The following is a 26013-nucleotide window of genomic DNA, read 5'->3' on the forward strand; positions in this document are numbered from 1 at the left end:
TTGACCAAAGTTCCCGTAAATCAGGCTTGTCTAGGAGGCTGCACACACCATGGAGGCAAGCCTTTCTGACCCACAGCTTAACCAACTGAAATGCTTAATTTGTTCTTTGTTCACATGAATCACAGAAGCTGAGTTGAATAAAATACATACATTCTAAATCTAGACTCGGGCTGTGATTCAAGAGAGCTGGTAAATGTGACATGAACAGAGAATAACCCCCTTCCCGGAAGAGCCCAGGTTTACTATCAGTACATGATCTTGCACACAGGAATGCAGGCTACGAAAGGCCACCCATCCCAGAATCTATCTAAATATAACACCGCTCTACTGTAAGACATCACCTGCTTTATGAATAATGCTCTAATACAGTGCAGCCTGGGTGCAATCGATAGGCATTACCAAATGGGCCAGCCACAGCCTAGCTGTAGGAAGCCAAACACAAACAGATTCAACTCACCTAGCTGTAACAGAGCATTAAGCCGGTGGCAAATGTTAAAGACAATATAGCCCAAAATTAAAGAGGTAAATGAAGCTGGATGATTACAGAAAGGAAGATACTTTATGAAGACATGAACAACTTGTCAGGATGACTGTCACTGTTACAATAAAGACCGAGTGCAGCTCTATCTCCAGCTCTGTTCTGGGCACAATTTCATTTGCAGAACTCAGTCTCCAGTTACATAACCAGCCCACTGCTACGCAGAAGGGAGAAAGGAATCCCAGCTATTGGAAGACAAACTGCAAAATAATTATCTGCTACCGAGAGGGGAAAAGACTCTGCAAAGGCAGTAGAGGGAACAGCTTTGGAATTCAAACAATTGTACTGAAGCACTTGGACAGCTAAGTGGAAAAAGATCTAACACATAATTCTAATATGTTCTAATACAACCCACTACAGTTCATCCCAATCCTTCTCTTTATTAGGAAATACACACAGTCTATTCATTTTCTTCATTTTTTCCCCCTCCTTCTATCCATACCAATTCATAACACACAACTAAGGGAAAAGGTTTGGAACAGGACTGCGTAGGAATACAATGCCTCCAGTTGAGTACAAATGACAAGGGCAAAACCCAAGAAAAATACCACATACGGACAGATGCAAAAAGTTCCTAGGCAGCTAAGGTCATTTCTACTAAACCACGGGAGGATGTGTATGCTAACCAAGTCCCGACAAGCTGTTCTGTAGGCTATACGTGAATTCAGTATTAAATATTGCAGTAGGACTGGGACTGCCATGTTAGAAAGGATTGGTCACATCTGATAAGCATCTGCCTACACTCAAGAATGTAGCTGTGGAGAAAATAGCTAATTTGTTTTCAATGCATTCTAAATGCTCCATGGGCATAGCTACTGTAAGACACATACGTGGTCTAAATCCACAGCAAGAAGAAAAACTGGTATTTTTACACATGTGAAAACAAACAGATTTTGAATATTCTGTCTACAGTGTTTTTCTTTCCTATAGCTTCCTGGCAGTGCAGAGTAACCCACTTCACCAAGAGGCATGAAACAATTACATCAGAAGCTTTCATATCTCAGCACGTCTCCTTATTTTGTATCTCTGGACTGACAACACCTGTTTGACAAATGTTGAGAGAGAACCAAAACCAAACAAACTCACTACCTCATGGATAATGAAACCTAGCAGAGGCTTTTGTAATAAATAACAAAGAAAGCAGAAAGATACTAACCTTACTTTGTGCACTATGGATGCTTAACCTGACTTGTACATGGAGAAATACAAACGAAATGATACAAACTAATCAGATTTTATAAAAATGAATATGCTAATAATAGGATCACAGCATGCACACGGAGAGACAAGACAGACACACACGCACAGAACAAGCACTGTCATGACTAAACAGAAGATTATGTCATTTGATATTATATAACCCATCACAGAATGGTGCTGAAGAACAAGCAAAACTTCTCAAGAAGGAGAGAGGGGAAAAAAAAACAGAAGGTTCAATTTCACAGTGAGTTTCCTTATACAGGGCCCTATCCAAGCTCTACGAGACAGGAATTCCAGTTGGCACTGGCCAGATTTAAATTCCACAGAATGCTTTTAAATGTCAAAATACACACGCCTAACTAAATATTTGCTCTTGGTTGTGTGAATCTCAAGAACAAAAGGTAAACAATGATCATGTTCTTACGCTAGCCACTGTGTAACATCCTGACATTAGATTTAGCTTTTTAGTGTCACACGTAATCTGATGTACTTGGAGGAGAAACAGCTACATACACTGCTATGATGCTGTACCCTAAATGGCTAATGGCAGCCTATAGTAATCAAAACTAGCTGTAATAGAAGCAAAAGGTTTAGGCAGTATTATCTTGCACGGTGTCAAAGATGCAGTGAGAATTTTAATAGAAGGTAAACATGGTAAACACATGCTGTTCAATCCTTTGAATTCCACCCAAAATGGAATAAACTGCATTTATTTTCAGTACAACTTTTAAAAATCTGCAGTGTCACAAACAGGACACGTGAGCTCAATTTCTAACTTTAGAGGCCAATATATGCATTGGCTTTATCTGTCTAAAACCCATTCTTAAGTCTACCTACTGAAACTCTGTGCTGCTTTCTTTAATAGTCTAATACATGCTATTTGCTCTAATTCATCCAAAGCATCATACTCAGCCAGTGTTACTTTCTAAGAAGTTTTGACAAACCTGTATGTGCAAACTTCTCAGCTACCCCAGTACTGCAAAATTAATGTTTGAAAACAAAACAAAATCAAGTGTTCAGTATCAACATGAATGTAGAAAGCTAAAAGAATACCATCTCTCTCCCTCCTCTTCTCCAGAATTAAGTGTATTATAAAGACTGTACTTTTGCTTATTACATAAAAGCACTACAACTTACAGCTCCTGAATTAACACAGTTTTAAAGGGACTGGTAGAGCAGAAAGCTGGATCTGAACAGAAGTAGACTGTATTCAAAGCTAATGTTTGTATTTACCTGAAAATTAACATCTTCTTTCTTAAATATTAATGCTCGAACTTCATCAGGGTCTCCATTAAATATAGCTTGAACCAAAGGTGGCTGAAACAAAGCAAAACATACATTAGACTGTAAATCCATTTCAGTTTTTAGTGATGCATGTATGATAGTGTGATGCATAACGCAAACAAAGGGTGAGAACAGAATCAGACACCCCAGGAAGCAGAATAAAGAAACTACTAATAGTAAATAGAACTGAAAGAATTCAGAACTTTGATAACCTCAGACACACAAACATTCTCTGTCACTGCATGAACCAATAAAATAGACAAATATGTTATTTAAGATTAAAAAAAGAGGCTGTAAGAGCCCCTTTTAACAGCTAAGAGGAGAATATCTCTTCATAAAATTAGGGTTATTGTAACATTCTGTGAGTTCTATAAGATATAAGTAGGTAAATACCCTTTACATTAGGAAGTGACTGAAGTGAATAGAAATGTTTTACCTGTTCAGAAAGAAAACAGAACACACGAGAAAGCAAAGTGCATCAATCAGATCAGTACGGCAACACATTCACGCTCACACACATTTATGACTAAATATAGCAGGATTTCTTAGTGAAAGAAAAGCTGCTGAGATATGCTAGCAAGATTTTGGTCAGTCACTTCACCAACAATTTAAAGACATAAAAGCAGAGACCCCCCAGCACTGCCCATAAGAGGTAATTTGAATCTAACAGTTACATTTCAATTATGACTTAGATTATTTTATTTTAGCTCCTAACTGCTGTCACTTGATGAACTCTATCCGTTCTCAAAATAAGTACAGCATATAAGTGCAATATAATGATTACATCAGTTCCTAAAGTGGCATTGCATAAACGTAACCCCCAGGAATGAGGCGAGGGGGAAAAGCATTCACTCCCAACACAGTCCACCAAGCCCTCTGACAATCCTCTGCTACTATGCAAGAGCTGAGATCTATGACTGCTGCACCATCAATCAAGTTCCATGCAGAGCAGCAAGCCCCTGCAAACATTAATTCTACAACTAAGTTTCAGGTTTGCTCTCTTTGCTTTTTACCACTTTGGCTTCTTTCAACATCACACACGTTTTTGATAATCTTACAAAATTTCTGTTGGTATCTTCACCAATATTACAAATGAGAAACATGCCACCAAACAACACGCCTTACCAGCACATTTCCGGGAGGTAATGGACGCAAACATATATTTTCCTGAGGTATACTGGAAACAAATGTGGGAGAATCATCTTCCTCCTCCTCCAAAACAACAATACAGACTCGACTCATTCGATCCGTTTGAAGAAGCAAAAGCAAACAGAATAACACCAGCAACTCTGTTTCTGGAAGCACACCGCAGGTGTTGCACCGAGGACCATGTAGGGAATGCTTTCACCTGTTTCACATGCACTCACAAACTTGTGAGCACTGCTGCTGGTGCTTGAATATTCAGAAAAGGACCTCGCAATCCCCCTCTATGCTCCATTTTTCAGATTTAAGCACCCTGAGACATTAAGAAAGTTCTCTTTTTAAATAAAATTCCACAGAACATCGAAACCACAACGAAGAGACTGTGGAACAGCTGATAAAAATATCCTAGACCCAAGTGAATTACAGCAGAGCTCGCTGTCTCCAAGAGCTGCCCTTCCAAGCCAATCTGCCCTTGTCAGCGGCACAACTTGAGCAGCGTGCCTCCCCCTACGCAGACAGGGGGATCATTGTTGGAGGAGCCCCAGCTCCATTCTGCAGGCCCGGAGAACGAACAATTGCTCTGACGGAGATGGCCGTGGCTATTCCCAGTCCCGCAAGGTCAGTTGCCAGCAAACAGTAGCGAGCTCTCTGCTGTCCGAGAATAAACGCGGGCTCTGACCATTCTGTGATTCTGCAGCCCCGTTCCTCAGCGTCACAAACAGTCCGTCCAAATAAATGCATCCATTTTCCAGCGATTCTTCAGAGCGGGGAGAGAGGCAAATAATTCTTCCCCGTGCAATAAAAATATCTGCAATGTACAGCCAGGCTGCAGCACATTTACATGCGATGAGTCAGACCGCAGGGACAATGCAACTCCTTGAATAACGCTGCTGGCTCAATCCAGCCTCCCCAAACGACAGACAAACGCAGGCAGCTCACCCCTCAGTGCCAGCGGCAGCGCAGCACGCTCAGTTCTCCTTCCCCCGATTGTGGCTTCTCCATCAGGGAACTCGCTCGGCACTAATCCCAACAAGAAGGACGCTTCAGCAAAATAAGCCAGCTCCTGCACGCAAATGACTGCCTCAGACTTCTGCAGAAGCAGTTCATCACTCACGCGCTCCTTTTGATCGCCATGTGAAGCCAGTTCCCATGAGAGTCCTCATTCAGATTAAGGCGGAGAGCGAGGGGAAAAAAAAAATAAAATCAGGCTCTGCGCATCACCTCCGAGCCAACTTCTTTATCCAAACAGCTGTCACTGCGCCAACCTGATTTTCCTCTTCGGATGGAGGCTCCGCTCAGCAGGTTTTTTCCCCGACAGATGAAATGATATGACAGCAGATAAACCCTGCAGCGGCCCGGCTGCCCCGGCAGAGCGGCAGCTCAGCTGAGCGCAGACTGCAGGCTCGCAGGATGGAATGCCCCGTAATGCTCACATGTCACAGGCAGCCAGCTACTGCTCTGCCTGCAACTTCCTCTGGCACAGAAAAAAAACAGACTGCCCTTTTTTGGGGCAGTCTTTGCGGTTACACTTGTGCCAATTTTGTGACTAATTCAGCCGAAAATGTACAAATTCTATAACTGAGCAAAGAGCAACTGTTTAATATTTTCCACTAAAAGCCACAGAGAAATCCGGTGCACTGGCTTTGCTGACTAACAACAGTTTAGGCGGTAAACAATTCCAGCGTTTAACTGCTTTCATATGGCACTGGACAAAGAAGCACCACAGCCCTTGCTTAACTCCTTGAAGACAAGGAACTCCCCACAGAAACCCCCTGAAAGTGAAATCTCTCTCAATGCCATCGGTTGGCTACTAAGAAGCGAACCACTATTGGCCAACCCATGGTTTTCTGCAATGAGGACAGACACACCTACCCTCCGCCTGAGACACGTACCTCGAGTGTATATGCATATGAAGTCCTAAAACTTGCTAAATAAGTATTTCAGCTCGAGGGTGCTGAAGTGCTGGTTTGTGGGCGTATTATGTAAATGGCTGCTGTTGGCATCGTGGGACTAACTCAGAGCTCCAGGAACAAAGTGAGGGTTCTGCTCACGCTGTGCGGTACCTCCAACATCCCTCTGAGCTGCCCACATCACGGTGTGCCCATGGAGGGCTAGTTGGCCAGTGGGACTGCTCCTCAGTAATGCGTACACTCTCAGATTTCCCACATTAATCCAAACAGACAGGTTGAAATGGAATGTTAAATGATTTAGATATTAATAGACACAGCAAATTCCCACCTTTGGAAGTCATAGGAAGGAAAAACTCACATCACCGCTCGTTTAAAATAATGTCTACAACAGCTTCGCTGTAACACAATAAATGGCTTACCACGCACCTACCGACACCGCACACAGACAAATGTTTTCATAAGAGTGCCAGGGAGTGACTTAGTCCAGGGCTCCCTGAGCACAGGAACACAGCGCTTGGCAAAATACAGCACAAGCTTTGGGTTCACCAGGAAATTCCTGGTAAAATTCAGATTTTCCAAATGTTTCCATTTACAATACGTGAATACCACACAACTTTATAAATATACTCTATTCATTTCTAGAGAGTCCAGTTGTTTTGGAACTTCATATTTCTGGATTTAATTACAAAAAAAGCAATGGCTGCTACACTGTGCTGCTTTGTTCTAGCATTTCAATAATTTATTAAAAAGAAACGCCACAGATTCATCTGAACACATACGGAAATTCATGTTCTTCTTGGCCACAGCAAGAATTATTTAAATAAAAAGAAGGACATCCTCAAGACTCATCCGTTGCAACATCCCACTGTCTGCTAAGGAACACAGCACCCACAGCCCTGAGGATATTTTGCTTCTTGTGGAAGATGCCCTAGGGGACAGACACTGTAGTTCACTTGCATAACTCAAATTTCCTTTGGAAAAAGAAAAAAAAACACACAAAAATAATTTAAGTCTATGAGCAATACGAGTAAGGTACATTTACAAAATGCACACTTGGTTTTCATGGTGTATATGCACACAAACGTTTGTTAAATAACACTATTCGTGCCACATCCATATGTTAGGTATAAATAAGCTAAAAAGTTTATGCAGCAAACAACAGCTACAATTTCCATGCTTTTTCTTCAGAATTACCATTACATAACTAGATGTGGTGCTAGAGAGGAGATAACATGATCTGAAAGTGGCCCATTTTTGACCTTTGCAATAAATGCTTCAAAGCACACGTAAAAAAAAAAAAAAAAAACAGAAATCAAAAAGTCAATATAAAAAGTATAGGACTTCACACTTACTGAACTGTGAAAATTCACACAAGGTAAAAATATTTTAATCCACTGTGATAACTACTCTGGAAACCTTACCTGTAATGAAAATACATCAAACTATTTCTCAAGCAAGCTAATGCCTATCTTGCAGAACACCATGTGTTTTTTTGAATGGCGACATTCCTACGGTCAAAGAGCTAAAAGCCAATATATCACAGCTTGCATCAGGAAGAGAACCAACACAACCAAGTCAATACTATATTGATCTTGATGGCATAATGAGCCACAGAAAAGTAAGCAGACCAAAAAATCAGTCACGCTACAAATGTGTGTATGCAATTACTTTCACAGCCGAAGGACAACTAACCATAGAAACATTTAGTTTTTGCTCACAATGAACTACTGCTCATAGGTTACTTCAAAAAACTAACAACAAAAGAAAGACCACCAACAAAACAGTTGGGCCATCCTGCCCCTTCCCACTCCCTACCATTGCGAGCTCAACCAGAAACAGTCTCTCACCCTTTCTTCCTCCACTTTCACAAAACAACCCAAAGTATCCTCTGCTTTGCAAAACTCAAGTTTTTATACCACCGCCTATTCCAAAAGCTTAAATTCACGCTTCTACTAAAAGAAATCAAACCTAGGTTTTAGTTCTTCACTGCATTATCTGAAATCTAATAACTTTAAGTAAGGGAAAAGAGAACAGTAAAAGGCAATGAAGGCTGAGTGAATACAAGAGGTTACTTTATAACCCCCCTTCGCAAACTAATCCAACAATCCCAACCAGAGGTATGAATAAAGAACACTGCATCTCTCAAAATACACTTCCTAGCTTATCCTAATAAAACTTCACGTAAGTGAAGATCAGTGGGTTATCAGCATCCACCTCTTCTACAAGCCCCTTGAAAGGTTCAAAAATAGCTTTCACATGTTTAATATAAGAAAACTTGATTAATCAAGTAGTTGAGAACAATCAAAGTCTTTAGTAAAAGTCATTTCTACTGGGCCTTGAGTGGTGACTAGACAGCAGACACGTTATCAAACTGTTAGCAAAACAAAATCTCCATCTTTAACTCTTAAAAATTTTAAGGAGTACAACAATTATACAATAAAAGTAACTTTCAAGTGGACAAAACTGACAATACACATTTTTTGCAAAAGAAAAGCCTTTGTGTTGACATAATATTTTTTGCAAATAAATTGTTCTTCAGTGAATCAACTTCCAAGAGACTTTAATGAGTGGATATACAGAAAGTATATCACAGGAACACAATCTGCAGTTTAAAACATGGATGACAGCAGCCACATCTGCTCCAGACTGAAAAAAAAACTGTGAACTCAGAATCATCTAAAAATAGTAACCTTTTTCTATAGATCCTTTCCTCTAGGAATTGATGAGCAAAGGACTGTAGCAGCACTGCAGACGACGCTGAAAACCTCAGTGAAGCACATTCAGTAACAACAAACCTACTCAAATAAAGATCTCTCTTGACAATCAGCATTTACCAAGTTTTCTTCTGGGCTGAGAACATGCCAACTGGTTTCATTTCTGTGTAATTTCTGCATAATTAAGGATCTAGGATCCATTCTGTCAGATTTCAGTAAAAATGAAAAATTCAGAACCAAGTAAGGCTTATGATTTTTCTTACAAACAATTGCTATCAGCTCTGCAAGACTACAGTCCTCTTTAGAACTATGGACCTCTTCAGAAGACGAAGATTACTCACAGTACTTCCATCTATTCATGCACAAGCAAGGCAGACAAACAACAGGTAAGCAGTTTATTGAATAATTTATCTATAATATTTACTAAAGTGTTCCTCACGCACAAACAGAGATGAGTGTTCAGCATCACCATGAATATAAGCTGCAATACTTCAAGCAGACTTGTGAGTCACTTGTCTGAGCTCTTTGCTGTTTCCTCCCCACTCCTGGGGGAATGAGGTGGAGTCAGGAAAGAGAATGGTCTAAGGCAATAATAAATTACAATCTTTCGTCTCAATTTTGCTCTGTTTATTCCAGACCGTATGCATAGCTGGGATGCAGAAAAAGGAGACTCATTTTAACCTCTGGGTTCCTTGTTTCTGCTTACAAGGACAAGCGAAACAGCTTTGCTTGCACCTCCTGGAGGCTATAGGCAGCTCTTCTTTCTCTCAGCCAAGTATGTAGCCTGAAGTGACTTACAGAACCACCTGATTGCATAGAAAATACAAAACTACATCATTTCAACAGAAACTGAGACGCAAATGTGGCAGAAGGAAAAAAGTATCTAGCACTCATTCTATTTTCTCCCTATTGGAGCTGCAGATGAAAAAAATATTAACGTAACATGCGTTTGTGCTTGAGGTGTAATCTGTACAGTTAATCAAACTGTAACCTTTTAAAATACATCATCAATATCTGATCAGAGAGAAATAAAGTATCTTAGAAGTGTTAAAAGCGTGTTCTGTTTAAGACCTCTCACACATTTTATATATCCCAGCAATACAGAAACTTTCAGCTGATCCACAGCCACCACAGCAGAAGATGAAATCTTTTCTAAAAGGTGCCTCGATAACCAAAGCCTAGTCAGCTATGTCTAGTAGCTGAAGCACAGTGAGAACTCAGCACAGACATTCCCACAAACCAACTAACCAACCAAGAAGTGGTGGTGTGCATTGGCTGGCAGCTCCTCCTGACTCCCATCCCTGCCTCCTGCCCTGGAGCTCAGTGAAGGCCGCACTAACGCTCAACAGCTGTCCAAAACACAACAATGGAAATCTGACAGTGGAAATGTATCTTAATGAAGTTAACTGCAAGTCAAGACAACTGCTGTTTCTCAAGAAAGACAGTCCACAAGAAGGTATAGCAATCTGCATATGATGTAGTAGACCCCTATAATTCTTTCCAATTCAGACCTTATCCACAGCCTATTTTGTTTTCTGGCACTAGAAATACTGTTAAATACATTTTACAAGTTATACCCAGAGCATAGTTCCAGTAGTAATTACTGAAGGCAGCAATTTCAGCTGCACACACCAACTTTGAGAGCAGAGTGTGAGGAACCAAAACAAAACCCAAAGGCTCGGCAGACTCTGTTTGTTCTTCCACATACCAACCACTCTCCCCCAGCACAACTCAGCTGGTTGCTGGGAGGTGACAGCAGATGGGAATGCAACCATAGCAGAGTAAAAACACTAACCCAGAGGCCTCAGAATATAGCAACCCACTGTCACAGCTGGCACCGACAGCCTGATGCTTCAGAAACTGATGCTACTGAATCTTCCCAAGGATAGAAACAGATAAAGGTAGCTCGGCTGGAGCAAACAAACAACTGAGAATTCCTAATCTTAGTTTTGTATCACCAGTTACATTGCCCTAAGACTATTTATGTCAATGCGCACACACTCCTATAAATGAACTAAATCATGATCCCACTATATCATATTAGGGCAGCTGGTAAAACAACTAAGAATTCCCTGTGGGCACTTGGAGCGCTCATACATAGCGAAGAGTTCATACAACTCCTTTGATCTGCTTCTCTATTCATCTGTAGTTATGCTCTGAAGATGAGCATACAAAGTGCTGATCTTACGCATTTTCCCCTTTGAAATTTTTTTTCCTGCAATACTGCTTCAGTACAGGAAACAGAATCAAGATCTTATTTTATTACAAAAACTCAACTAACATCACAGAAATCAACATCACATTGCTTTACTGTCACCACACAACAGACCTGCTTTTCCTTTCCCAGTAGATATTCTTTGGGCTACAGTACACTGTCTGCATTTCAAGGACAGATGCTACAGTGTACAAGACAACCACATGCCTCACATCCTTGGGTATCAATAGATGTCCATGGGATTTTCTATAGGAAGGGTGGTACAGCAGGTTTAGAAAGTTCTTGCTCTAATGAACTGAAACCAATTCACTAAGTCCACGTCTAAAAATGAAAAGAAGCAAACATATATATATATATATACATTAATCAAAAAAACAAGTGTGATCTTTGCAGAGAAAGAATAAGTTCTACCCTTCCTAGAATCATGTGGTTTGTATTTTTAACCCTGCATGTGTTCCTCATCTTAGAAACCAACACCTTTGATTCGCACCTTGTTTTTCTCTTTACGTTAATTCTTTTGCTGGAGGCTAGAAATGCCCTTAAAGGAAAGGTAGCACCATAGAATTTCCCCTAATTCAGCACTGGACAGTGCTGGTGTTGAGACTAAAAGCTGTGATAACCTAGCTGAGAAACATGGAACAAACATTACCTTTTCCTTAGCAAAACCCCGTTGTTTGGCAATCCAGCTGAGTTTCTGAAGGAGCAGATGGTGGTCAGGTGAATTTCTGGAAATGAAAATTCCTCTGCTGCCTGTGACAGGTGACTAATTTGATTCTGTCACAAGTTCTAAACTAAGAGATGAAATCTCAAAGCTCTCATTGCAGCATGTTAAAGGAGCTTGGCATGATAAAAGAAAAAATAGGCTATATTTCTCCAAGCTGCAAAGTTGTTTCTCTCAATTGTGTTTTTTTTTTAATTTATTTAATGCAGATGTATCACTCAGCCGCTTTTCCCTTCTCTTCCCCCTGTAAAATTCATTAGCCAGATGCTTTTTCTCAGCAGTTTCAGTACATACTCTAGAGTAAGCAATGCAATCTAAGTTGTCTTCCCATTCACACAGAATAACAGAGCCCTACATTTGACTACAAGTGCATGTAAGCATGGAAGAAATTTGGGTTTGTTCTTCATTTCAGCAGGCAAGAACAGCAGCCAGATGCTATACAGAATATGCAACACACTGCAACATGTCTTAAAATTCTGATGTTGTCTGAGAACTGTAGAAGTTTGATGAAATGACTCTCCTGATTTTCTTTAATCTCTTACCATGCACAGAATTTAGGCAAAAAATAATAATAGTCAAATCAGTTCTGCCAGTCAGTAGAAGGCTTTTACAGTTTTATGTCACCAACCACAAGAACACCCCACAGTTAAGTTGCCATAGTTACAAAATGTTTGCTTTCATACATTTGTCTAAATTCCTATGGAATTCCCACCCAGCCAAAACCAGCAGTAGCTGGGAGTGCACCACTAACATTCAAGAACTTGAGTCAGAAATGCATACTGTTTCCGTTCAGACTGTTATCTGGGAAACACTAAAAAAGATGATTCATACCATTTTGAGCTGTGGAAGGGTGGAAACAAACATCACATTCAACTATTTTAAACTTTCAGTGATGACTCACATTAGCTTAGGATGTTTCCAGAATCGGCTCCCTTTTCCAAACAGAAAATTGCTATTGACTATTCCAGAAATCATCTGTTGAGTACTCAAGAAAATAAAGATGAATTTAATTTTAAAAGAACTGTTCAACTATCGAAACTATCACTACTGCAATGCCCATCCAGTACTTGTTAAGTTTGGCAGTCTTAGGGAATAAAGGCAAAAATTATCTTCAAAAGTCTGCCTGCTATTTACTCATTCACATAAAACTCTGATAAAGAATCAAGATGCTTTATCAAGTCAAGAGGAAACACTTTTTCATAAGAATAGAGTAGCAAATATTTCTTGGGAAGCCACGTGACTTCGAACATTCAAAGCACTGCTCTTTAATTTTCTTTGTCTACGACAAAAGACAACAAAGTCTACTTCTTCAAATCATCTATTCACCTTTATTGTCACAACACAAACTCTCATAGGAGACAAGTTTTGGAAGTCAAGTAACACTGAGGGAGAAAGAAGCTTAAACAGTAAATGGCTTCAAATTCACAACTTGCAAAAGAGAAACTGTTGCTTTTGAAATTCCTGACTGCTCATAGCCATGTGGTGGTAGAGTTCTCCTTGAATCTGAACTGCCTCCCTGTCTCACCCATGTGAGAGTATTGTTACTGGGTGAGTTTTCTGGTTAGGGCTTTTTTTTTAGGATGGAGATTTAAAAAACAAACAAACAAACAAACAAAAACATTTTCTATAATTCAGTTCAAATCAGATTCTCTCTCACAGAAAAGTTACAACAGTTAAATATCACAGTACTAAAACACATGTAAAATTCATACCAGTGCAATACTTTGAATGCGTAGGTTCTAGCAGATCTGAATAGAAAGACTGTGACCACAGAAACCACAGTTCAGCTCAGTTGCTCACAACAGGGATATTTACATTTTGTTTCCATACATAACAGGGGCTCAAAATACTGTACATAAGTGAGCAAAATGAATTCTGTTTGCTATGGATACCAGTGCTATTTTCTCTGCGCTTAGGATGTAAACACTTTGTATTGACTTATATGAATTCTTCAGATTTTCATCTGAATAGTATGGGTCAGCAGCTGCCTTGTGTATCACTTTGCTGTCTGGGGGATGTTACACTTCCTCAGAATTTTTAGGAATCCCTTACACATTCTTTGTGTCCAAGGAGTGCTTTTTTTCTGGCAATTGAAACCACTCTGGAAAACACAGCTGGATAAATTCCACGTATTCACACATACACAACCATGAGATGAGAACATCCATCTGAATCTTCCACAGCTGCCAAAATGGATGGTTTTTCCCAAAAGTGAGTAAGAGTAAAAAACATCAACAGCCAAAAGTCTTACCCAGCTGCGTCAAACCACGTAGACTCTTGCCAAACACCCACTGGGAATGCTGCTTCCAGGAGGGCTCTAGGATATGAGCATGTAAGTGACGTTCACTCTTAGAAGTTACTTTTGTTGGCACCTTTTCAATTCAGAGAATGTTTCAAAGGAAGATTATAGAGCACTTCCCTTAAGCAGCTAAACACTCCAATACTGAATAAAGTTGCACAAAATGGAGCAAATTATTAAAACACTAATTAAAACATTTTTCTCCCAAAGTATTTTTCTTTTTAAAAGTGAGGTTTGAGGAAGTGGCTGAGTCTGATTTTAATTGCTGGCCACCAGAGGGATTCTTTACTACCCTCTTCCTTGCATGATCCTTTACTCATTCACATCCCCTTCCTGTGCCAGCACAGGCACCTGTGTGATCCAACCACCCCATTTTGTTTTTCTGGTGGTAAATTAGTTGAGCTAGCTCATCGTGGGATGGCAGCTGACACAGAGAAGCAGTGGGAGCATTCATATTGCTCACTGCGATAGAAAGTGAGTCAACTGCTTTATAAAACCTCACCCATAGGATGAGCTGCCTTCATCAACAGCAACTAGTTCAACCCTTATAATCTTCCTTAAAATACCCCAGAACAGTTCTCTTGAAACCTTAACGTATCCAAATTTAGACAACTATTACAATCAACTGCATTACTAATGGAATTATTTCCAATTACTCAAAAACATATGGGAAGAACTCAAATTCTGCTCCTACCCATCAGTCTATAAATGACTTCTCATAAGTTTGTTTTGTTTCTAAAGGAAAATACTTCACGATGTAGAAATTTCACAGGTTATATTAATCAAATTACCTGCATAGCACTACAGTATTTATAAAGCATATAGCATTAAGAACAGGATGCAGAATTGTAGGGCCCAGCTTTCAGTCAAACACACAAACACCAGTTACACACACAGCATCTGCACATGGAAGAATTGGCTTAGGTACTTAACGTTCGACACTGGAATGCAGAAGGTAGTTATAGAATCATAGAATCACCAAGGTTGCAAAAGACCTAAAAGATCATCCAGTCCAACTATTACCAACAGTTCCCACTAAACCATGTCCCTCAACACAACATCCAGTCATTCCTTGAACACCCCCATGGTCGGTGACTCCACCACCTCCCTGGGCAGTCCAGTCCAGTGCCTGACCACCCCTTCTGAGAAGTGAATTTATATTACAGCTTGACACTATCAAACATACACGACAAAAAAGTTAAATGGGATTTTCTTAGGATTAGAATTGGTTCCAAAATTTGTTAACGCTTGCCTCAACCAGCTATTTGTTCAATTCAGATGACACCAAGAGGAGAACTTTAGAAGTACATTTTGGCATTCCGAGAAGCTAACAAACTGCTTTAGAAAAGAAGTACTTACAGAATCAGAAAGATGATACCAAAACAGAACGTCACTTAATACATATGAATAGTACATTACCTATTTAAAATATCAAGAAAATTAGCTTCTACATCCTTGCCTCCAAAATCCAAAGGTTTAACTATCTTAAAATCTACAAAAAAAGAAACTACATTCAGCAAATGTGGACACACATCTTCAAGTATCTGCAGAAGTGAGCCCACAGAACACCTAATATCTAACTGTCTTCCACTGCTTTTGGCAAGGCAACTTATTTTATGGAAGCATTGTGAAAAAACACATTTCTATAACATCTAAACACATAAGAGTTTTACAGATGTGTTAGGTACATCTTTAGTGTCAAAAATTAAGAATACTGTTTAGAATGCTCCTACTTGTTTACATCACATGTATCAAGCTGTGTAAACTCTTCCCAAAGAAGCCTGTGCTGCTGCAAACAGACTCCTCAAAAAGCAGCTGAATTCATAAACTAAATTTGTGAACTAGACCAGAACACACATTATTAGAAAGACTTAAAGGTTATGTCACATACATATATATTCTGAGCCCTTACTCAGACATTATAACCTTTCCTTCTACAAAAGATTTCAGGTCCTAGAAAGCAAAGGCTTGAAAATATAGCTTGATTTTCGTAGAATGCTGTGTTCATTACCCATGTTTCTTCTTGGATGTACACTGACACCTCATGGACATTTAGAAAAATTTAAAGGAGAACACTCTCCTGTTTTCTGTTATTCAATGTTTTTAAAACTCAAGCAGTAAACTCACTAGTTCAATGCAGAAGCTTTCTGCTCTCTTTCTGTATACTATATATATATATATATATATATACACATATGTCTAGTAGAATGTATGCCAAAAGAGCAATAAACATTATTTAGCACCATTGTATCACAGAAAATAAAGGTGAAAGAGCAAAGTTCCCTCCAAAGTCTCATTTTGGAATAAAACTCTAAGAAGAAAAACAAAAAGCCAAGGAAAAAGTCTATAATAATCTGTGTAAATAAATCAAGTAACACAGCATGCATCTCCAGAATGATAAGCTGGTGCATAAAATGATTAAGTCTTTAACAGGACTAAAAAAATCCGAAAGTGTAATACAGTAATATAAATGCAATGGTCCCATAATGCTTATTTGCAAGGGGAATTACAAGATTCCTCTTAATTACTATAGAGCCAATGTCATTAATGACACCCAGGAAATAATAAAAAAAAGCCTCACTCTTCTGAACTGCTTAGCCTTACCTAAATAGGCAAGACAAAGCCACTTAAAGGCTTTTCTTAGTCCTTAGAAATGAAAAGAAACTCCATTATATTGTAATACTAAAAGAACAATTCTGTTTCTCAAAATACTTGTTGCATTCCTCTACACATTTCAACATTCTAACAAAAGCTATGTGTTTTTTTTTTAATAAAACATTACTAAAAATACATATCAAAAAAAACCCCTTAGTCTCATATCTCCCCCATACCTAAGGAAAGATAAAGGAGTGAATACCTGAGAATTTCTTATTTAAAACAAGCATTGCTTTACATTTCTTTTGAAATGGAATTTCTGTGGCATTAAAATCAAATTAAGGAGGACGAAAGGATTCTTTTTTCACATTTTCCATCCCAGAGGAGCATCCTATCAACTCTTTGTCCCACAGGGCTCTTGGCTTCAGCAGAGATGGACCAAGCAAGCTGCCAGTCAGCACATTTTTCTGACACATTCTTGCCCATTCTCAGCCAAAAAGCAGCAGCTGGTAAAGTCCATTTTTCGTGGAAGACAGTAGGTTTTTCAGTCATTACTATCACCATCTGGTCAACAAGGGAAATACTACGCCTATTCCTGTTTGTACAAAGATCAAAATTAGGTCACCTTGAAACACGTACTTCAGAAAGAATCTGATGCAACAGATTAAAAGTAAACCTTATTTTGTTCCATGATACATATATATTAAAGTGCTGCTAGCAACACTTGTAGAAATGGTAGACTAGGCTAACCACCATAAACACCCAACCTGATAGCCAAGCTGTACAGTCAGGTTTTCTACATCAGGTCCCAGACCTCAGATAAAAACCACAGACAGACTTCTAGCTTGAAAAAAAATAAAACAAAAATCAAAGTTCAGCTATTACCATGAACATGGTTAAAGAAAAACTAGATCTTATCCTCAGAAGAAGAACTGGTCTTCAATACGAGCTTATAGCAACTTAAGCAACAGCACCACACTATGTTGTAATTGCTGTATTACCTTTAGGAACATCAAAGAAACATGCATCATTCTGGTACCCATTATACACACGTAATAGATTTGTGTTTTATTAAACAGCTGTCAAAACCTGCACAAATTTCCTCAAAGTCTTCGCTTTATACTGTACTGTAAATGTTTCCAGCTAGCTTGTAGATGCCTAGTAACACAATTTGCTGAATAATTTACCCAAAAAGAATGATCTTCAGCTACAAACTGCACACATCGCTTATAAAAAGTGGACTAGCAAACTGCACCTAAAAACTACTGACTCATCTTTCAGCAAGCAGTTTCTGGAAATACTGTAGGTAAGTATTGCATTTTTACTAAGGATGCTCACCACGCTTGCATTTGCTCAAGAGCAAGGCAAGGTATATCAACAACCATGACTCTCAGTCATGGTTTAGTTTCCCAACTAAATTGATATTAACCGTTATCTGTACAGCCCCTCCATCCCAAAGATAGATGTAAGGATGACAGGGAAAACCAACACTCCTCCCTAATACATGGAAATCAAGACATTTTTCCCTAACAGTTCAAGGCATTCAAATTATTCCAGCCTGATTCCTGTTCAAAACAGCTCAGGCTTCAAAAAAAAAAACAAAAAACAAGAAAACAGAACAAGGGAAACCCAACCATTCAAAAATGGGAAGGATCAGATGAGAGGACAGGTCTGCAACCTGAGGCTTTATAGGAGACATCCATGTCATCTACTCCATAAATTAGCATTGCCTCTGGTCTCCTACATGAGGTTAAGGGATTAAAGGAAGCTACAGCTGTTTAACACCATACAACTGATACCAGCAGTACAGAGCAGTGCTTACTTGATTATTAGAAGCACCTATGGAGATCCACATACGAAGAAATACATTACTGAAACTCCTTGGGGAAATGAAAGTCAAATTCTCTGGGCCACTACAGTAACAACGCTATGGACAGTTTGTGCTTAAATACCAGCAAAACAGTTCATAATCAAGGAAAAACCAACCAAACCAACCAGCATATATCTCAATTTTGCTTTCAGCTCAAAAGTGGCTCAGCTGCATGGTAGAAACTCCATCTGTACTTCACTATCTAACAGTATAGATCTTACCCATATCTTATCTCAAGCTTTAGTACTAAAAAGCAGATAAAAACAGCCGTACAACTTATCAGTGGAAAAATAAGGCTTGCTAGGGAAAAAAACAGTATGATACTTAACAAGCAACCACAGGTTACTCAGTAGAACCAAAGTAAGAAAGTTTCTGAGGAAAGAAGATGCAACAAACAATTAACAGCAAGGTACACCTCAGTGACAGCAGGCAAAGATACATCAATTCTGGATACTTTTGGATATAGCCACTATACCCGATAAGTAGGCAGAGAAACTGAACCGTTTGGTGAGCTTGTTCTAATAAAACATTAGAAAACAACTGGAATGAGGGGCTTCTTGCATGCTGTGTCTTCCCTGATAACCAGAGTGTGAGTTTTATTTATTCAGATGCGATTCTGAATATAATTTACCTTAAAATCCTGGGAAATATATGATTATCCTAGCTATGTGACAACAGTAAGGAACCAAACAGCTCTGTGCATATCATAGCAGCCACAGAAACACTCATTTCTGTTGTTGGCAATCTGTATCGCTGCTGTTTGGCTGGCATGTCACAGTCTGCATTACAGAGATACAAGCAACAGAGCAAGATCATGCTGAGCAAGAACAGACTCCAGCTTCCTGATCTGGTAGCAGCAAGACAGAACAGACAAACAAACAAAAAACCAACAATGTAGGTGACACAGCACCATAAAGATATATATATATATGATGATTTCGTTAACGAAGCGATGAACGCTTAGTTAATTGCCCGTTATCTGCTCTGCTCCTTTCTGCAGCTGAGGGGTGCAGGGTGTACCAACAGCCTGCTGATTTAACCTGGCTTTGGCCTTCCTTCAGCAGTCATTGTCACAGACTGTGAAGTGAGCTACACAAACTTCTCAGGTAAATCTTCTGTAGAAATCAAGCATCAAAAATGTCAAGACTCTTCCAAGAAGAGTCATAAAGCCGGCTCTTCCTCAGTAAACAGATACAGCAGATATGACATTTATATCTTCTCTATGCCTTTATGTTTTTTTCCACCCTGTGAGGTTTCTCTTCGCCCACAAAGCACTGAAGCAATGGCAATCTGCTTGTGTACTTCTAAAAGACTCCCACCACCACCCACCTGTTACATCAACTCAAAGACTCAAACAGTTTTTCCCCGTGGCCTTATACAATAAAGAAGCTATCAAAATAAATATAACCAACAAAAAAGTGCCATCACAAAACAGATGATCTCATAGAGCTCATCTGTTTTCATGCTATGAAGTTTAAATCACTGGGCATCACTTCCTGCCAAGTTTTACACTCTTTTTTTGTTTATCCATTCAATTACATGCCATAACAACAACTTATTGTAATTACTCTTGTATTACAGTCATTATGCAAGTCTTTCATGCTTCGCCATTATTTCAACAGAGAAGGAATCCTGTTGCATCTAGTCTGTAAAAGAAGGAAAAACAGAAGGAAGGGGGGGAGGGGGAGAGAAACAGGGAAAGGGGGGAGAAAGGAGGAAGGGGGCAAGGGATGAGAGGGAAAGAAACACCCAATAGGTAAATGTCCTCCTTTTGCAAGCACAACTTGAGCTATTTATTTATCTTTTTAATCACATTTACTCTTGACTTCTTCAAGCATTCCTGCTTTTCCCATTTTATTAACATAGAGCAGCAAGTCAGAACGGACAACCTTGTAAATAGACAGCTATTTACACCCGTCAGAACCAAAGAACTGGCAGGCAAATTGCTATTTTCCATTTACCTTTAACCTGGAATTTTGTAACCCCACAACCTGGCCAAGTGGATTATTCTGAGCATTGAGTTACTGTTGTGGGGGATCCTGGCTTTCACCTGTTACCTCACAAATTGCAACCAACTAGGAAAGATAGCCCTTTCCTGTAAAATCCAATCTCCCAAGAGGCCACACAAGGTTTTCTTCCTGATTCTGTTCCATACATACATATATAAATCAGGTAGATTTTACTGCATTAAAATTAGCCAGACTAAGTTACTGAGTCAAGTTAGAAAATAACACAATTAAGGTAGAACTGACCAATTTATCCTAAGTGAAACAAAGACAGTTAATTACATGACTGTACTGCTTGGTGAGCTGGGGAGTAGAGATGGCCAATGAGAAAATTCCCAATTTATACAAAAAGAAATAATCTTTCACTAGGATTAAACCAAACAGATTGCAAGTTGGATATATCTTACAGGAATGACTATTTTATTGCCTCAGAAGTAAAGGTTTTCAGTATGTTACAACTGTTGTTATTTACTGTGGCAATCAAAATCATGCCTTTGGGTATTATTAATATCACTCTTCTCACTACCTGGGACAGAATTGGAAGTAGTCAGAGATTCTCTGCACCAAAAGGAAGATCACTGGAAGTTTCAATGCATTTAAACCTACAGGTGCAAACTCTGCTGCTAGAGGTCTTTATTGATTCTCATTCCATCTCTTTCTCCCCCCCACTCCCTTCCTTTTCTTTCTCTCTCCCCTTTTCTGTCTCTTCTACATTGTCCATCCCCTTTTCTCTCACTCTCTCCCCCTTTCTCCTCCCGTCCCCTCCTCCTCCTACTCTCTCCATTTCTCCCACTGTCTTCAACTCCCTCTCCCTTTCTCTCCTCCTCTTCCTCCTACTCCTTCTCTTTCTCTCCCCTTCTCCCCCACCCTCCCTCCCCTCTTCTTTTCTGTGGGCTAAAAATCAAGGAATCTGTATTTTTCCCTTCTCCTGTCCATGATACTTAAGAAGGAAGCTTAGCCTTCACACACTCCTCATTTCTAGGCAGGCAGAGCAGGACAAAACAAATGCAAACCTCAAAAGACTCAGGTATCACAGGAAAGAGTGCATATACAATTCAAGCAAGACAAAGGAAAGGTAAGCAGATATATATCCCAAAGTAACACCTTAACACACTGCAGCTTTAACTGTAACACTACAGTTACAAACATTGTTTGAACAAGGCCTAAGGGCAATAGAATAAATAAATAAACACTGCTTAAACAAAACCAATCTTCAGTCACTTTTCTAAGCCAGGCAGAGCGACATGGTTAGCTCCAATCCAGCCAAGTACAAAGACGGACTGCCACTGCCACTCAGAGCTTTCTGTGTGCTGCCACTGCAGTTATTTGACTGCCCCACAAACGGGCCGAGACAGACAAGGCAGCAGAAAGCCACAAGTGGATTCCACCAAGTCATTTCTTCACACTGGTTTAGTATCAGTGCCGGAGGACAGCTGGGAAACTCCCATGGGAAGGTGCGTGACTACGTTTGACAGCAAAGGGCTTGAAGCTAGATCAGCTTTGCTATCTTGTTAAACAGCACTTAATCTAGTTTGCTACTCTGTGCAGAGGTATACTGGCTGCTGGTCTCATCTACAACTCAAGACTTTTAATCATATTCCCAAATAATGGTATAATTAAAGGCTTACCTTCTTTACATTCTGCAAAGAAAGTACAGTTTCATTATTCATCTATTTTTGTTGATCTCATATCTATAAAGGACATAGACAGCATAACATAATAAATGATACTTATTAAAACAGCCAGGTTGTCATCAGCACCCCATGACACAACTCTCACTCTTACCCATCTCCATACCCTTCATCTTAGCAGCCATTTTTTTGCTCAAATAATCACAAACCCTAAAGCAGAAAGCACTGCTGCAGACTCCATAGTGCCACTGTCTGAAAAAGATGGAGTTACAGCACTTCTCTCATAGCTCACATACATAGATTTGCACAGAGGTAGATACTTGTCCTATGGCTGAACAGAACAAGTTCATTCCACTCCTTCTCATAGCTACAAGGCAGCACTTCCAGTTGCAGTTCCAGTTCACAGCATCCCACAGTTCAGACCTGCTTTAAACCTTTTCTCTTTGGTTCTATGAACAGTCTTAGAACTTAACAAATGTGTTTGCAACGAGCATGCATAACATTTTTTTCCAACTACTTCTGATGCAAATAATGAGGACTGCTTCTTCTTTGAATATGCTACTTTGAGTACTGGTCAGAATATTAAACATACCTACCATCTTGATCAGATTGTTCTTCAAACGAGATTGTGAACAGAAACATCAAAAAGGATTGAAAACTTTGTTTCTATTACATTCACATGTCAGGCAATTTCTGTCTCCTGATTACAGAATTTCAAGGCATGGTCTTTATGTTTGGATTGACACACAAAGTAGTTAAGAAATAAAGTGAATAATCCCCACTTCAGCCTAGAAGTTTCACAAGTTACAGGAAACGGTAACTGCCAAAAATCTATACTCTCAGAACAGCCGTGATGAAAAACCTTTGGTTTTGATGATTCTTCTATCCTAGAAATTTCAGATTGTCCAAGCAGTTACATGACTCCAAATAAGAATTTGGGATATCACATGCAAAAAGACAAACGGTGCATCATAAAGCAATATTCTTTTTCGTTCTATGGGAAAGATTGGAAACTACTCTACAAAAGCAGCAATGTCAAGTCTTGTCACCTGGTGGCAGCACACCAAAGTAAACCAAAGCACTTGAGACACGACACTCAATTTCCAGTCAACTCGTAATCATTTACATCGCTCATGCAAGCGTCAGGATTCTTGGAAGGCTCTAGTTACTACACAGATTTAGGACAGGGATCCAAATTTTAAGGTTACTGACTTCACATTCGAGTAGGAATCAAAGAGCTCTGCATCAGCCTTACTAACTGATATTTCCAGGTTCACCCCATGGAAATGGACAGATGTTGCTGAAGTGGGCTCTCAAGCAGCTGCAAGTACCAGGCCACCACCAGAAGCACCACTGCTCAGCCACTCTAAACAAAACAAGGCCAGGGTTCAGAGGCACCATTGGTTTGGAGCTTGTCTTCTCACTGAGCCGGCTGAAAAGGCCTAACAGCATGTAGAAACTCATTACACAGACTTAAACTTCCCATACCAGTCCAGCACTACACATGAAAGGCGGTACCACACATAACAAACATCCAAAAAACAGTGCTAGTGAAGTCCTGACAGTGAACCAAAACTGACAGTTTTCACCCATTAAAAAGCACAGAACAAAAAACAAAAAACAACCCCACACATTAAGGAAAGGTAGAAAACAGATTAAGTAATTCAACAAAAGCATCCAAAGAGGTTTAAAACAACTGCTATTGGAGCAGGAAGGAGATGTAATGAGAACAAACATGCCCTTATTACTGATGCAGCAAGAGCTCATTACTACAAGGGTAACACTACCAGGATACCTATCTTTTTCCCTCAAACCCACCTTTATCTACAGACCTGTACAAACAAACATGATTTACTCCTGTAACCACGTGGTGAAAAGCTTTATTTTGTGTTACTTGTACTCTACATGCCAAATGACTAATGAAATAAATGCCATATCACATCATTAATGCCATATACTATCACATCATTAATACAAAAGTTGCTGCAATGGCTCCTTTGAATTTATTTTCTGTATGTTAAATTTTGATTAATAAATATTTCAAGATTTGAATCACAAATAAAGCCATTTCTTAAAAAAAGTCTTACTTAAAACAACTACTTCTCAGAAGGGGTGGTCAGGCACTGGAATGGACTGCACAGGGAGGTGGTGGAGTCACCGACCCTGGGGGTGTTCAAGGAATGACTGGATGTTGTGTTGAGGGACATGGTTTAGTGGGAGCTAGTAGTAATTAGGTGAACGGTTGGACTGGATGATCTTCTAGGTCTTTTCCAACCTTGGTGATTCTATGATTCTATTCTATGATTCTAAGAGTTTACATATTTCATACCATGTACAAGCTGATACTGTTATTCTAATACGTGATCTCTGAAACAAAGAATTTAAGTTTAAAATAGGAAACTATTCTTACTAAAGCATCAGGAAGAAAAAGTGATTGCTTTAAGTTAAATATTAGGAAATCCACAGAAATTACTGCAAAGGGACTATGGTATTTAAAAACAGAGAATAGATTAAGCTAAAGACGATGAGCACTCCTTGCTTTCTCTCTGCCTGACCAAAGAACTTACCATCACACAGTGTACATGCAGCAAGCAAGGCACAGACCTTCCATCCCATCAGCTTTCCTACAACTTCAGTCTCCCTGAGACATGAAAACAGTGCAAAGACTCAGCCTACCCCCGCACAAAAGCAGAACAAAATGGAGACCCAGAAGCAGTAGGGAGAAGGAAGGCAAGGAAGTGGCCTGCCATTAGCGAGGGCAAAATTGTTTTTTTTTGCCATGGCCTTAGGTGGGCACTGGCACCCACTGTGCGGTGAACTAGGGCAAGCTGAGTGTGGCTCTTCAGCACACACCAGCTCTATTCACATTCTTGCTTCCCCTCCACTGCCCAATGCCAAAGGTGCCTTCAGCTCCCTGGCCATCTTCAGCCCTAACTGTAAAAGATTCGAGGCTGAGGTAAGGAGACAGCAGGTGAGCTGATCCTATAGCTATATAGACTCACAATAACAATAATAATAACAATAATAACAATAATCCTCACAATAACAATAATCCTATAGCTATATTGACAATAACTCTAGGCAAACCACAAAGTTTTGGAGCCTCCCTTTCTCTCCCTACTGCTATGCAGGAAAAAGAATAAAAATAAAAAGGAATGCATGCACAATTTAAAAAAGAAGGTCAGCTAAAATGAGATTGAATTACAAGAAAATAATTCTAGTGAGGGTTGGGGGAAGGGAAACACCATCCTTTTCACAGGACTCAGAAGCACCCGCCTGGCGCTAAGCACCTGGCCTGTTTAGGCCGAGTGTAAATGAGTCACACCATCTGTACTCACATTCAAAGGGGAGTCTGGCGAGATAGCACTGGGATCAAACAGCGACATGACGCTCAGTTCATAAAGCTACAAAGGCATTTAAGCTGGGGAGCAGACAAAGAGATACCAGTTTGAGAACTATGCACTGTAAGAGATGCTGAATGCTTGATTCACTAAAACTGTATTCATAGAATTCTACCCAGTAACCTAAAAACACCTATAGAGTCGGGTGTAACAATACTGCACAGGCAGATTAATGCTGCACTTCACTTGAATATATTTATCTCACAGCAAAATGAAAAAGACAGTAGACATGGAAAGTAAATAGGTGTAAGCAAGAATTCATTCAGGAGCATCAACAACTCAAAGAGATGCTGTTTTAGATAATCATTTGTTACAAAGGCAAGACAAAATGCACCAGGGTAAAGTAAAGGCAGAATCCGCGTTGGCAAGCAGTCATCTACATCGAGTTGTGTTGAGCAGCAGTGAGCACAGTAACAACATCAGAAGGAATGAGGATCTCAGACAGATGTAGTGCAAGACTCACCCCAGTGAGGGGAAAGGAAATCT

The 26013-nt window shown here is 39.7% G+C and overlaps 1 protein-coding gene across 3 annotated transcripts in view; it reads right to left on the reverse strand.

Annotated features, from left to right (window-relative positions):
• ANKRD28 (ankyrin repeat domain 28) overlaps nt 1-26013 on the reverse strand; it is a 102636-nt gene that overhangs the window by 59346 nt on the left and 17277 nt on the right. Inside the window, exons 1-2 of one of the 3 annotated variants that reach the window (XM_072327365.1) lie at nt 4148-5582; nt 2972-3055 (exon numbers count right to left, since the gene is read on the reverse strand). In XM_072327365.1, the coding sequence (XP_072183466.1) occupies nt 2972-3055; nt 4148-4264 (201 nt within the window). In that variant the 5' untranslated portion in view covers nt 4265-5582. Of the gene's footprint in view, nt 1-2971; nt 3056-4147; nt 5583-26013 lie in introns of those variants that run through there. The other 2 variants (XM_072327368.1, XM_072327366.1) reach the window with 2 other exon arrangements.

The sequence above is a fragment of the Excalfactoria chinensis genome, chromosome 2 (assembly GCF_039878825.1).
Source record: "Excalfactoria chinensis isolate bCotChi1 chromosome 2, bCotChi1.hap2, whole genome shotgun sequence".
Lineage (NCBI taxonomy): Eukaryota > Metazoa > Chordata > Aves > Galliformes > Phasianidae > Excalfactoria > Excalfactoria chinensis.